Consider the following 15,180-nt stretch of genomic DNA (forward strand, 5'->3'; position numbering starts at 1 on the left):
GTAAGGCTGCTCCAATTATGTAAATAAGTCAGTGACACCGAGAGCATGTCTTTTCTCTGTTCTGTGACCAGTTCTGTAAGTGAACAGATACAGTGACACGCTGTGTTGTTTTCTTTGATTTCTTCTAAAAATGGCAGCAGGCATGATTACAGGCCAAAAAGAATATATAATAAAAGGGATAGAGAAGAGGAAATGGGAACTGTTCCCAGAAATGTCCCATGGTGACGTGCTCCCTGCTCCATTATTGATTTTTTTAACTGGCTCAATGTCAGAATCCGCGTCAGTCCTTGTTGATGTGAGCCATTGTACTACATACACAGCTAGGTCACATGACAGAGACAGATACAGTTAGGACTGCTGTATCGTCAAACATTCACCATCCTACATTAATATGGCAAAGACATCCTCCTAAAACCAAGACGGGAAATGGAAAACGATGAAGCCGTGAAGGAAAACTACTGAAAGAGTCACAATACAGGCCAAAGCGGCATTCCAATTTCACCACCTGAGTGCTCAGAGAGGGCAAACAGTATCACGGGGTATCGGCCGAGTGGAGATGAAAACACGGGGGCAAACATTGACTCCGGCACAGACGAGAGGACCGGTGAGAACGGATGAAAAGAAACAGCGAAAAAAAGACAATGAAAGACCGGCCGGGCGGCAAGTAGAAGACGGGAGATCTGCGCTCCAGATTGTTCAACCAAAAAAGGCTACCTGGTGGTGTAAAAGTAATTCGTGGAACTGGCTGTGGGCCAAATTCAACAGCAACATGAGGAGTGTGTGGGATGTCAGGATGAAAGAGAAGGGGATAGGTGATGCAAGTGCATCTCAACCACCGCTGTTGCTGTGAGTCAGCGCCCGGTTTGATGATACACAAGTGGTGGGACGGCAGAAACGAGAAGCGGCGAAAGGAGACTGTTGTGCCCTGCCGCGTCTCATGCTACAATGCGCTAGTAATTGCTGAGATTTGAGCAGAGATCAAAGGGTTGATCTTTACAATGATGACATACCTTGTAAACAATGTGTTTTTGATCCTCGCCTAAGAAGTAGGTCATTTCAACAACACTTAGATGGTCGTGGCATACCTTGTTTTGCAGTTTGGTGCTAAGGTTCTCAGGTTTCTCCCAGCACCGTGTAGACAGGTTAAGGATGGCGGTGGCAGCCATGTGGGCAGCTTCGGCATCATGGGAGTAGTCGTAGGCCAAGGAGGAGGCTTTGCCGTAACCGTGCAGGCTAAGGCTGGGCGATGACGATTTGGGGAATGAGGACTTACCTGCAAAGAAAAGGGTGTGCATCAAGAAGAATCAAGGATCTCAACATGTCATCAAAAGGGTGTGTGCCATTTGAGTGAAAAAAAAACAAAAACCCCTCTAACAGTGTTCAAACACAGCATTCGTAGTGGGCCAAGTGGTACGTGTACATTCTCTCTCACTTTTGAAGGCTTTGGGTGAGGTTTCGCTGGTGGGCATCTTTGGTGCAAGCATACGCTTCCCGAACACTTGAGCATCAAAGCTTGCATAATCGAAGGACACCTTGGAGTACTTCTCTAGCTCCTTGGCCAGGTTGGCGCGGGGTGTGGTCGGCGCCATGTTGGGCCTGTAGCTACCGTACTGGGGCATCTCCAGTTGCTTTACGAAGCACATGGGCCTACGAGGACGACAAGGAGCACGTGTCAGGGTAAAACACAAACAAGAGAAGAGAGGCAGAAATGGAGTCTAGGATCACACAATCAGCAAGCACACAAAAAAAAACAAACAAACACAAACGAGAGAATAAGAGAGGGAGGAGCAGCGTGACAGCGAGAGTGGGAAGACACGGGCAACAGCGTACTTAGCGGGAGTCTGCTGGATTAAAAGCTCTCTTATCAGCAGAGGGCACATTTGCATGCTGTACAGCATAGAATTTATGAGCTTTAAGCCCTCTCGTTTTCCTAAAGAGCCAGCGCTTTTGTCAGACCTGTTGGCGTAAATCCACCGATAGAGCCAAACCAGGCAGAAGGGTGAGGGGAGACGGCAAAAGAAAAGAGGAGGAGGCTGAGGAAAAACAGAAGGGGGAGTGGTAAAACAAGAGAGGGAGGCCGTGGAGGGGTGGGGGTCACCTTCCTCATCTTTTGCTTTCTTTTCATCCATCCCCCTCCTGAGCTCCCCCGCCCCTTTTGGTCCAGCCTCCTCTTCATCCAATATCATATGTAGTCCACAGTCTACCATCACATGCTGATTCATAATAAGCTTCACGCAGGACGTAGCCTGAAGTCACGATGCTGTCAAAGAGGTCCTCATACAGAATGCAAATAAAGAGGGGGGCCTAACAAGACCATTTTACGAGAGCCTTTATCACAGGGGATTTGATCTTTTTTTTTTTTTTTTTTTATAATACATTAACTTGAGTTCCATGAGAACGTGGCTTGAATGTTGAACACTTCGATACCATGCAACGCACACGTCTCAGCTGTCTTCTCACCAAGGGAAGACTCGACTTGAATGTGACCCCCAACAATGCCCCTATAGTTTGAATAATTAGCATCTTCCCCGCATTATTCATTAAAATACCAATGAGGAAGAACGTGGACTTAGCATAATACAGATGTCGTATTTAGGCTAATCATCATTCTTTTGGCCATAATGAGGGTGCCCGGCCAGCTGGGAAGATTAACGGCGAGAAAGAGACATCCGTGTTAACACGGTGGCACTAATGATTAGACCACCCGAGTGGATGCTTAAGGAGTGCCTTGAATTCAACTACCCACAAGGCAGGTCCTCCACTCACGAGGATCCGAGCAACAGTTGTCACAAAATAAACACGTCTGCCTTTACAAAGACAGCAACGCGACGGTTTTAATGAACACCGTCAGTGATGTATTTTTCACAATGTATTTGTAGTCTAACGGGGAAGAGAGAGGCGACGTATTAGAAACAATTGGTATGATGCAGTGTTCTAAATCGATAATTAAATTATAATTATAATAATTATAATAAATATTAAATTGTAAATTTCCCCAGTGTGGGACGAATAAAGGATATCTTATCTTATCTTAAAAGCACAGAATTTAAGGTTGTAACCTTAAAATAAAGCGCTAGTATAGAATGTCATTACGTACGGATTGGGGATCCAGGTAGCCATTGATTTACATACCCGTGATTGCATCAAATTAATGGCACCTCGGGCAAAAGCATGCCTATAAGAATGCATGACCACTTTGGACTTAATATTTGAATAATGAATCAAAATATGCAACAGTCATGATAACAGCACATTCATAGCCGGTTTCACACACAATGAATCAATTCATGTGTTCGGCTGGACGATGTGACGTGACGTCTTTGGCCACACACCTGAGCACTCTGTCATTGGGACTTCCTTTGAGGAGGTCGCTGCCAGGCTGAGAAAGCTGCTTGTCTTGGCTCTTGGACAGCTTCTCCGCCGCTGCAATGGGACATCCCGAAAGACTTGAGAGGTTGGAGGAGGAGAAAGATGCATATTTAGCGAGAGAATGCTGACCATGTAACTCCACACTGATGTGGACTGACACAATTGCTGTCCTGCAGACATAAATATGTGAGCTTGCAAATAACAAAAAAGGCGGAAAACTCTGCCTACGTCTAACAAAAACAGATGTAAGCACATATCCGAGGCTGTCATGTATGCATACCTGCGGTGTGTGTTACGGTTGCTGTTAACATGGCCCTGACCGGTGCAGCCGGGAGTTGGACACTTCAGCACATTCTCATGCATGGCCAGAACTGAAAGAGACGTGAGCATACAGTATATGCAGAATGACACATAAAAATGTAGCATTTCTATTTCTTGGCATCCAATCATTATTTCTTGTTTGTGTTATTGACGCCAATGCAAGAAAAATGGTGACTCAGGGCCTCTTCAGCCTCAAGTTGTTCACCAAACACCTCGTAATGAGCATTAAAGCAAACTACAGGATGGGAGTGGTTTTTTTTTTCTCACTTTAAACAATTAAACACGTGTCCACTACAATAATATTCAAAAGATTTTACTAGGACGTCTGAAAAGAGGAGAATACAAAATAAGAATAAATCTCCTTTAAAACACGGTTAAAGGACTGGCCACAGCCACGTGCACAGTTGTCAGCAGACTTGAGGAGTCACAGAATATATGTAGCGGCCTTATGTAATTAGGTTACAAAAAGAGTACCGGTAACTGTAATCCATTAGTTACAGAAAAAAAAATGAAGTGGTTGCTGAATGGGCCACCAATGTTCGTCCTCAGTAAGGTTTTCCATTCCGGCAAATGGCACTGGCCACTGGATTTTAAAGTAACCCTCGTAACACAGGTTGATCCATAGTCAGAGTGACTATGGATCAATCCCAACAGTCTGCAAGGTTGTGTGTGCTGCCAGTAGGTGGATGGTCTACCAATGTGAGACTTGGCAGAATAGAATTCGGTGCCATCATGAAGAGGTTTCAATTGCACTCGTTCTATGTTTGATTTCATCTCGAAGGAAACTCACTCTCAGGGGGGATCCTGTCCTTGTGAGGGCAGCCGGACAGGCTGCGGTGGTGAGGGTAAAGTCCGGTCACGTGACCTGTGCCATCACACCCCGGGGTGGGGCACTTGATCTCCCTCTTCTCTGGTCGAATACTCTCTAAATTGACAGACGATGCAGGGGTTGGATGAGGAAGAAAGGGAGGCGCAACAAAAAGGAGGATGACATGAAAAAGGAGGACAAAAGCAAGCGGTAATGCCATCAGACAGTCTGCTTGGCTGAGCATGAAATCTAGACATACACTACTGTATTTTGTGATTTGACTGTGCAAAGGCACCATCTGGATCTGTTCGTTTTCTTGTTGTGTGCGTCTGTTCACAGGAAATATGACATTTTATTGCCTTTAATATGAGGGTCATTCAATAAATAAGGCGACATTTTTTGGTTTCAGGACTTCAAATGCAGATAGTAGCTTACTTTTTTCTTCAACGTAGTCTCTCAGCAAAAGTTTTTGTTTTTTTTTTACCCAGTTTTCCCATCTGTGCAAAGGCTCCCATATTCCCTCATTGTAAAAAATCTTTGGACTGACGTCTCAGCCGGTCGCTCGCAACACTTTTGACTTCATCGTCACTTTCAAACTTTGTCCCTCTCGTGAATGCTTTTAAGGGACCGAAGAGGTGAAAGTCTGAAGGGGCAAGGTTTGGGCTGTAAAGGGAATGATGGAGCAGTTCATAGCCCAGATCGTTGATGGTCTGCACCGTTTGGGCCACTTTGTGAGGCCTTGCGTTGTCATGATGTAAGATGACCCATGACCCCTGCGTTTGTTCTTTGCGTCTTTCTTGACCTTCCTCAGCAGTTCACAGTAGTTGGCATAAAGTTTGAAAGTGAATGACCCTCGCACCTTTGTGACATTGTCTACGTCATAAATACGACAAACACGAGGAAAAATACACCACTGCATAAAAAAACTGTACATCTCAAGACGGTCAACCAGAAGTGTGCTTGATTACATTTTACGATTCACCTTTCGTTTTGGATCCCATGACGCTGTTCAGGCCTACCCAACAAAGTGTCTGTTGAGAGTATGCCAGGCTCTCATTAACATGCCGTACACAATTAAAAACTCGTTTGACTTTCCTGCTACTGGAAGTAAGCAACGAGGCGCCATTGACGTCGGCGTAACGAAAGAGCAGAAAAAAAGTGGTGCGAAGCTCTGTTGGCCTTCAAATTGAATGTTAATGAGACACGCATCCCCTAATTAAGGTTGAGCAGTACAAGAACGTCACCGCGGGAGGGAGTGGAGGCCAAGGAGAGGGCAACACTCGCAGGCATGTAATAACACTGCTGCTGATAGTGCGAGGAGTATGGCGAGAGGGCAGTGTGCCAACTGAAAAATGTAAGCCTCCATCACCCGTCGACAAAATAACCTGCGCTTGGGCCTTTCCTTGAGTTTTCTTTCTTGCTCACGTGCCACCGCCTCTCTTAACCCTGCTCTTGTCTTCTTCTCTCATCATCGTAGAGGAAGGTTGTCGAGCTTGAAGCAGGCTTCGGGATTCAGTACCGCGCCTCAAGTTCAGCGAGCACTGTGCTACTGCTGTTCTTCAGCATTTTGCTGAAGAGAATGATGGTGATGTCACAGCCCAGCCTGGTGGTCTGGTCTCACAAATCATGTGATCATACGTGCTTGTAAAGTTGCACAAAATCTCAGACGGTACAAGCGGTACATTGACTTACAGGTTTTAGTCATTCTGTGACGTTCCCCATTGAAATCAATTAAATTAACTCGTAAAGTGGAATTCTCTGGACTGGAGACCACTTGTGGTAGAAGAGAAAGGGTGAGACATTGCCCTTCAGCAACTGTTCAGCTGCCACGCACAAACCATTTCAAGGCAACGATCAGGGGTGTGGGTCGGGGGGGGGGGGGTGGTCACCAAGTGTCCACTTCACGGGACAGATGTGCTTGCAACACGTCTCTACCATTGAGCAATTCCAGGACTGGAGGGCGTCATACAACTGTGCAGTACTTTGTCTTACGCGATACACCAACAGATATGCTTCAGGTTGCCTATTTACACGTATTTGTATGAGTTTTGAAATACGTATTCAGGTTCTACAGTATGTATTTCATGGAAAGCCAATGATCACAATCATACGGAGTACGACCGACTAACAAATTTCAAGTCTAAAGAAGTCCCTGCTTGTTTTGTGCACTCCATCCTACCTTTGAAGTAGCTCTTTCTGATGACCTCAAGGTGCTTGGGCCGGTCTTCCATGGTGAAGTATCGGTGGTGCTGTATGTCGGGCACGCCCAGGAGCTCTCTGGGCCCAGCCGGCTTCACCTGCTCTGCTTTGAGGGCAATGGCTTGCTCGAGGAGGCCCAGGTTCCCTCGGGTCATGTCAAACATCTCAGACTCATCGGTGACAGTGGAGCGCTGGGAGAGGCTGTCCTCGTCATCGTGTTCATCGTCACCATCCACATCATCAAAGTCTTTCTCATCTGACTTGTCAGAATGCACCTCGATAATGTCGGATGAGGCAGAGGGCGAGACTTTGTGGATTTTAAAGTTATCGCCTCTGAGATTAGGTGAGTAGTTCTCGAGTGGGCTTGCCATGTGGGACAGGTAGTTTAAAGGAAGGCAGGTCTTATATTTATTCAGTGGTTTGTGGGAGTCATAGTGGTCAGGCGGACTGGTTTGCGTAACACTGTAGTTCTCATGTGCGTTGTAGTCCTCCAGAGGACTAACCCTGTGGTCTTCAGTCTTGATATGTGGTCCCTGAGCTGCTGTGGTGCTGGTGATAGTGCGGACAGCAGTTGGCACATTCGGGTGCACCTCCTCATCCTTTTCATCCTCTAAGAGTGTGTTCTTTCTCTCATGTGCCAGCTCTGCTGTCTCTTCCTCTTCATCTGCCGTGGGTTGATGGTGGACCTCCTTGGCGAGAGTCGCAAGCTCGCCTCTGTCATCCACCAACTGCTCCTCTGCTCTTTCAGTTTCCCCTCGTCCGTCTCGACCTCTGCCTGCGACGCCTTCCACTGCATCAGCCGTTTCCTGATCTTGCTCCTCCTCTACTTTTTCACCGTGTTCGACTGCCACTGTGACATTCTCTTCAGTCTCCATGGCAACCAGCTGCGGGGCGGCCTCTGTTGGAGCGTCGATGTTGTTACCCGTAGCAGGGACTCGGCCGAGGTGGAGGAGAGAGTTGGCTACTTCTTCAGCATTGCGAGAAGGAGACTGATACTCTGGTGTCATAGGAGGTACAAGGATGTCATACTCTTCTTCTGTGAAAACAAAGACATCTGTGTGTGCCACATAAACTGACTAACGGCAACTCATGCAGCAAAGGCAACACTATTAGTGAATGGAAGTTTTTTTTCCCAAGAACTAAAGGAGGAAAAGAACCCGTAATGATGACATTGTGATGCCATCAACATTTTATAAGCTTTTTGGCATTTACTTATGGTGTAAGAATCAACTAACCTAACTCTGTTGCTTCTTCCCTGTCCTCTTCTTCCGTTTGTTGACCCAGTGTCTTTCCAACCTGTCCGTTGGTCTGTCCCCGTATGAGGTCTTTACCAATCTTCTCTTCCTCTGCGGCAGCCTCCATCTCGTCCCCATCCTCCTTGCTCTTGCTTCTGTTCTCGCCGTCCCTCTCGCCGTCTCCCTCGGCTTCACTGCTGGCATCACTTTCTGCGCTGAAGCCGTCATCCAGGGTCAGTTTCAGGGGGTGGGACTTCCTCTTGGATGATGGCCGCTCCGTTTCCGGTTCCTGCTCGGCCTCCGCCTCCTCAGCTCGCCGCTTTCTGGCTATGGGGCATCCCAGAATGCTGACAGGAGAGATTGAGAAGAAAACGAGAGCACATTTGTTTATGATTGAAGACGTGCTGGAGAATGAATGTGAGTGGAGCTTGAGGAGGGCGCCATGCTCACTCACGACCAAATATGGCAACCAATCTCAGCCAACTGACTGAAACGTTTAATGAACAACATGTATGGGGAGAGCAGCGGGGAAGCAACGGAGGGTGAAATCCAATAAACTCCCCCTTATTCTCACCTGGGAGACGGCGAGTAAAATTGAAGGAGAATCTATAAACAAAGTGCATTTGAAATTGCCTGCTGAATGACTACACATGTAAACAGATAGCTAATGTCTGTGACACAATCAAGAGGAGTCACAAGCCAGTGAGCCGCCTGCTCTCTGCAGCTCTCGTGAGAGTGAGCGTCACACGCGAAGAGGATCGCAGCTGGATGGAACCTGAAGAAATCACTTGCACACCTGCTCGAGAGTTTGTGCCCCTTTTCAGTCTGATTTATTGTATGTAAGCTCCTTCGGCAGGTAGAACTACTACTCAAATAACACTTGTCAGCAAACGTTGCAAATGTTTTCAATTGGAGATTCAAGTAAACTTTTCTAAATGATTTTTTTTGTACAGATTCTGGAACTGGTCTTGTTTTTTTCTCTAGCACATCAAATTTTCCTGACCGTATTAATAATTAGAATAAGATTCTGGATCTCGTCTTGTTTTTGTTTCTCTAGCACATAACATTTTCATGACCATAATAATAATTGGAATAATAAAATAATAATTTGTAATGATCATTTGTAATACACTGACACATTTCATAATAGTTATGAATTAAGTATTAGGCTCAGTTACAGGTGGATTTTTTTTTCTGAAACATAAGCTATAAATTAAAATGCATGGTAAAATCCGCAGTGAATCAGCATTTCTAGGTCAAACATAAAAAGCGAAAAGGAAAATACTGTACCATAAAAGCTTAATGTGCTCGAAAAAAAACATGCTAAATACAACAACAACAAAAAAACAACCCTGGGGTACATTAGCGTACTGCAAAATGTACCATGAGGGACAGAAACCAACTCATATTTCCCCTTACTTCTGAGAGTGCATGATCACTGGTATCTGTCATAGCCCATGTAATACTGTAAGTGTAACCGTGATGTCATCGAAGGAAAAAAAAATCCCAAGGAAGCAAGATGGGATGGATCAGCAATGACGAGGACAGACAAACAGACAAAGAAGGACAGACAGAGTTTGTTTAATCTGCCCTACCTTCTGTGTCGTGAGTATCTCCCACTGATATGGCCAGAGCCATTGCATCCAGGGGTGGGGCAGCTGGATGGGATGGATGGAGGGTAAATATGTTTAAGACATGGTGCAATGCACTTACCAAGCCAAATTATGATAATGATAGCAATTGGAAGCAAACTCCCCTATAAAAAAAAGGCATGCAAAGCAAGCACACACGTCACAGGGATGCACATGCACAAAGGCACACTTGGACGCTGATATGTATCCACATGATGCATGACTGCAGGTGGCATCAAACCGGGAGAACATAATATTGTGTGTCGTACATCAAGCCTGGCCTATATCCTGTTACCATGAGCGATAATGATCACCCAAGACCTGCTGTAATTTCCCCTGCTCTGCGCTCCTCACCATCACCATCACCCCCGCCCCCACCCCCCCATCGCCACCCTCATACCTCTGCGCCCCCCGCTCGTTCGCCCTGATTTAGGTTGCTATGACCCCTCAGGATGGCTCATTTCAATTCTCATTAACGTATCCCACCTATTGCCCTTTATTACTCCAGTTATGCTTATTATCAACTTTATGTTAAAAACAAAACAGCATTTGCATTTGATCACAGTGCTTATTTCTTTTTGGTGTTTTGAGGACAGAGCAATGATTGGGGTGAAGACTAAGATAATATGGAGACGTGGAAATCATATCGAGGGAAGGATGAGGTGAAAGGACATGGCGCTGTATGACTGGTGAGCCCCTAAAGCCATGACCTGCGTACAATGAGACGAGGAGTGTCCTTGCTCCTCCTGCATCCTTCATCCTTTTTTGCAAAGACCATGAACCCCCCTACCCCCACCCCTCCAACTCCCATCCGATTGGATCAGATCTAATATGTGTTCATAGTAGGAAATACAAAATGCAGAGGAAAATCAATTTGCCAGTTTGAGGCACTGAGCGCAAGCTAAGAAGAGGCAAGAACTCAAAAAAACAATACTGTACTAATATGGAGCTTGACTTGCGTAAACAAGCATTGTTAGTGTCTATGAGCGCCCAGGGTGCTTTGCTATGCACATAAAACAACTTTATGAAAGATGAATGAATGTGTTGTCTTACCTCAGCTCCTGTCCTACATGCTCAATAGGAACTGGAAGAATTTGGGGGGTGGAGGGTGGGGAGGTGAATATACAGAAGGAGAGGGGGGTGGGGGCAGGGGGGGGGGGGACAAATGTGAGCTCGTGTTTCCGAAATCAGTGGTGCTAAAAGAAATTCAGATCAATAAATCACAAATGCATACGAATCCCTTGAGGCTTTCACATACAGGCCCACACACTCCTGAGGGAAACACATGCACACTCTTCAGTTCACATGTATACACACACAGACTGTGTCTGACATAGGCAAGCATTACAACACAAGTATAAGCAAACAGGAAAACGCGGGAACGTGACAATCATATGCAGACATCAGCAATTTACACAAATTGCATTTCAAGTGGTAGAAGTGGGGAAATTCAATTGAAAGCAAAATAGCATCCAAAATGACCCCCCCCCCCCCACCAAAAAAATCCCACTTTTTTTTCCCCAAGGAGCAACTTAAAGTTATCGCAGAGAAAAGACAAATCAAGCAGTTGTGCCCATCAGCACACACATTGCTGTCGGCCGGCTGACGCCATGGATTGAGAGTTTAGCAGCAGGATGGGTTCGGAGAAATATTCCATTTTCATTTGGTGCATATAAGAAAAAAAATAAAACCCTGGAGAATTTAGCCAGGGCTCCAATGTCTCATGCATTAATCACATGTCAAAAATACCCCATATCCCATATCACTTTCTCCGACTTTCATCATTCAGTAGCGATGAATCTGAACTGCAGCGCAGCCACCTTGCTTCTTAACATCAAATAAGCAGTAAACCTTTTATGTTACTCCCAGGAAGAATGAAATTAAGTGCATTAGATACGGAACTTATGCTACAACCTCTGGGCCGTTGACATGTCAGGTTGGACGACACTGTAAAAAAAATGTTGGGTGAACTCAAAGCGCCCTATTTTGATAGAATGGCGTAAAGATGAGCGCAACTTTCTTTTTGTGCCAGAGCAAGTCTAGTTGACCATGTTTGGGAATTGGGCAGACCGTGTTGCGCCTATTTGGGTGTTCCCCATTTTTATGGGTTGGACATATAATCATTCAGTTTTCACTGTTCAATATGACATGAACATTTTTTTTGTTTGAATGCAAACAGAAATGATTTGAACCAATAAATAGAAATTAAGCTCACCTCTGATTCCCTTGGACCGAGTGCGAGTTCGCTTGTCATCACTTTCTACACTCATCTGAGAAAGAGGGGGGAAGAGGAGAGTCAATCATTTCTCAATAAATAAAGCAGAAATAATGACAGAAATAAACAATTCTGTCAATCCTTCCTTGAGCTGGGAGGGATTGTGGGACAGGGGGTGGAGTCAAGATATACCAATGTGCCTTCGCACTGTATGAATAGCCAGACAAGTGTGGGCCTTCGGAGTGGGAGCACGAGCTAATTTTAAAATTGCCCCCCTTTCCACACCCTCCATTACGACCCCCTGTAATTTGCAGCGGTGAGTGCTGCTGAACATGATTGTGTGTTGTATAGGAGGCAAGAGGCCTTGGCTGCACAGGGGCCACAACCATTAGGGAGAGGAAGCATTGGAAATGACAACTTTGAATATCAGAATAAAGAAGCAAAAATCACACAGCCTCTAAAAGCTGCTTTAATAACACTTCCATGAAGGGAAATGGTGTGTGTGTGTGTGTGTGTGTGTTTGTGTGTAGGTGTGTGTAGGAGACACCGTGAGCATTGCTTAGTCCTAGCTTGGCTTTTAAGCCACAAAAGAGCAGGTGTTAACCCGGCTCCAGCAAACACACACACACACACACACACACACACACACACACACACACACACTCTGACAGAAGGCCACACCTCCTTTGTACTGCACTCGAAGGCTATCAGATGCTTTTTCTTCACAATGGACCTTTTAGCTTTGATTACTTGAATTTATTTTATCACGGGTTTAGCCTTTGCTTTTTCTCTCCTTTTTCCTCGCTCTTCCGAAGTTCCCTACACAGCCCACCCTAAGTCTCCTCTTTGCCCAGTCACTTAGCCGCTTTGTGTTCGCTCGAGCGTCAAGCTGGCATCGCCACAGTAGGGATTCGAACACAAGGCCCTGTTTCTCTTCTTAGTTGTCCCCTTTTCCCTCTCTGTTTTTTGGCAAAGACCCTTTCCTGCTCACAGAGAAAGAGGGATGAGAAGAAGACGAAGCATACTGTCGTTGCCCATTCATGAGCCTTTCGTGTCAGGCCGGTGGTACAGGTGCAGACAGAAAAAGTCCCTCCCTTCCTGTGTGAGGCCTCCACGGCCTTGGCCTGCGACCGCTTTTTCTGCCGCTCTCTTAGATCAGGTGCTGTCAGTGCTGAAGTTGTGCAACAAGCCGCAGCTTTGTACACTGCCTGAAGAAAGTAGTCAACTCTTGTAGTCACCCACTTGCAACGAGGAGCTGAGTGGATAAGAGCGCCGCGCGGAGTGTTGCCGTGAATGTGCGCGTGCTCCCTCACACAAACGGCCTGTTCGGCGTACCCGACCAATCAATTTGCAGGGTTTGGTAATGCAGGTTAAAAACTGATGATTTAAATGTTATGAAGACCGAACCGATGTAAACAATGTCCGTGAACTCATTAAATGAGTGCGAGAGAAGGTCTTTGCATGCATGTTTTTCAACGGCACACGTGTGTGTCAATGCATAAAAATTGTCATCCACTTTGCCCGCTTTCTTCCAAATGGCCCCTGTTCATACTGATCAGTCATCAGGAAAGGGCGCCTAGCACTTTCATGTTTGTGTAACCATAGCTACGCACATTTAAATTGGTAAGCACATCCGAGTCCTTCTCTTCTTCCTGTCCCTTTTTCTCAATTCCAGCTCATTAAATTTGTATGTGCACAAAGTCATCGTGAGTGGATCCAAACGCAGCAAGGCAGGCCTTCAGCCGATTTTCATAATCTCTTTGAAAGGGGCCGCTACTTAATGTACGTTCAAACTTGTCCTTTTTACCTTGTTGTCTTTTAAGCGAGCCCCCTTCTACTTTGTACTTTCAGAATGATCAAAATGCCATGCATAAAAAAGAGAGTAGGAGGGGAAGAAGGAGAGAGTATTGAGCCCAACTGTGAATGGAAATGTGCCACACTCGCAGCGTGAACGACTGTATATCACGTGTGACTTCAAAAACTGTGAAATGTAATATGTAATGGTGGTGGAGAAAGAAGAATATAAAAGTGCAAGGTGGAATTCAAAGCTCATCCCTACAGGCTGTGTGGTACATTCTCAATTAGTTTTTTTTTTTTGGGGGGGGACGCTTTTGGTGTAAGAGGCCTTTGCTCTACACTGTGACAGCCCTATGTAAATGTCACGCTGGGGGCAATGACTTCAAAGAGAAGGTCACCCTTCCTCTCCTGACTCAAATTAATGACTCTTTAATTCATTTTTAGCTTTACAACAGAGAGGGAGTGAGAGGGAGACGGACGGAGTTAACGGCAACTGCAAGTAGTGACGGGAGACTGATATCACCAAAAATGACCTGCAGGCACCAGCTGTCAATTAGAGGGGTGCTTCGCACTTCTCTCCACCGGGCTGACCATGGCAGGCGACATCCATGTTGGATTGCCACACGGAAAGCCCTTCCACGGTTTCAAAGTAGTCATTCATACAAGACAGAGCAGTTGAGCAGCAGGAGGAGGGGTAAGCGCGCCTTTCTCTCGTCATAGAAGAGCAAGAGCAAAAGAGCCTCCACCGAGGCCAAGCTAGCCGCCCTTAACTACCCATTACTAACTGAAGTGGGCTTTCCTAATGGGCCACAGATGCATAATTATGAGGCAGTTCAGCTGATTTCTCACGTCCTCATATTGAAATTTGAAATGAAATAAAAACATAAGATTAAATATGCGTTAAAGTGCAGTAATTACAAAAATAAACAACGTTGCAATGCTATAAAACGCAACCATATCGGTTTATAGCGAACATTAAACACAAGTTGGTGGGTTGAAGGGGAAAAAAACGGTTTTGCTCACTTGCCAAGGTCACGCTTTTGGCAAAATTTAAAATATGTAAAATAATTCAATCTGAATCTGCACCTGACCTTGATGAGATCTCAGTTTTAACCACAGCATCTTCTCTCCTCCATTTCTGATAAGACGGTTCTGTGACAGGTGTCATCGGGAAGAGAAGATTAGCACCTCCCTCCCTTTCTCCTCAGCTCTCCCCCGCCAGCACCAGAAATCAAACCAAATCAATAAACGTCATCTTCTTAGATGAACCTGAGCCATCATGGGGGGAGCAAAACTACTTTTACTGGGCCCACGGGGGAACAGCCCCCACCCTCCCCCCGTCGCTTCCTCCTCCTTGCCCTTACTACCTCTCCCCACACATCTCTCTTTCATTCTCCCCATCAGCCCCCTCCATCTCTTTGTTGTGCGTCACCCTCAGTTGTGATGCATGGGGCGAGAAAATAAAAGAGACCAGCTGTTTTGTGCTTGAGGAAATTACCTCCAAATGATCACAATTTGGGAGCGTCTGTAAAATTAAGTCGGGAGCTACGCAAGGAATATTCGTTTCTGCTGATATCAAGTCGGAGCAGCTCAAGGCCATCCTTT

The 15,180-nt window shown here is 45.8% G+C and overlaps 1 protein-coding gene across 5 annotated transcripts in view; it reads right to left on the reverse strand.

Moving 5' to 3' along the window:
* Nucleotides 1–15,180, reverse strand: part of myt1b (myelin transcription factor 1b) — a 122,979-nt gene that overhangs the window by 11,797 nt on the left and 96,002 nt on the right. For all 5 annotated transcript variants that reach the window (XM_052057831.1, XM_052057832.1, XM_052057835.1 and 2 more), the window contains 10 exons: nucleotides 11,779–11,833; nucleotides 10,617–10,647; nucleotides 9,528–9,590; nucleotides 7,933–8,279; nucleotides 6,678–7,733; nucleotides 4,481–4,615; nucleotides 3,650–3,740; nucleotides 3,333–3,446; nucleotides 1,433–1,647; nucleotides 1,086–1,273 (listed from right to left, as the gene is read on the reverse strand). In XM_052057831.1, coding sequence (XP_051913791.1) covers nucleotides 1,086–1,273; nucleotides 1,433–1,647; nucleotides 3,333–3,446; nucleotides 3,650–3,740; nucleotides 4,481–4,615; nucleotides 6,678–7,733; nucleotides 7,933–8,279; nucleotides 9,528–9,590; nucleotides 10,617–10,647; nucleotides 11,779–11,833 — 2,295 coding nt within the window. The remainder of the gene's footprint in view (nucleotides 1–1,085; nucleotides 1,274–1,432; nucleotides 1,648–3,332; nucleotides 3,447–3,649; nucleotides 3,741–4,480; nucleotides 4,616–6,677; nucleotides 7,734–7,932; nucleotides 8,280–9,527; nucleotides 9,591–10,616; nucleotides 10,648–11,778; nucleotides 11,834–15,180) is intronic.

The sequence above is a fragment of the Hippocampus zosterae genome, chromosome 2 (genome assembly GCF_025434085.1).
Source record: "Hippocampus zosterae strain Florida chromosome 2, ASM2543408v3, whole genome shotgun sequence".
Taxonomy (NCBI): domain Eukaryota; kingdom Metazoa; phylum Chordata; class Actinopteri; order Syngnathiformes; family Syngnathidae; genus Hippocampus; species Hippocampus zosterae.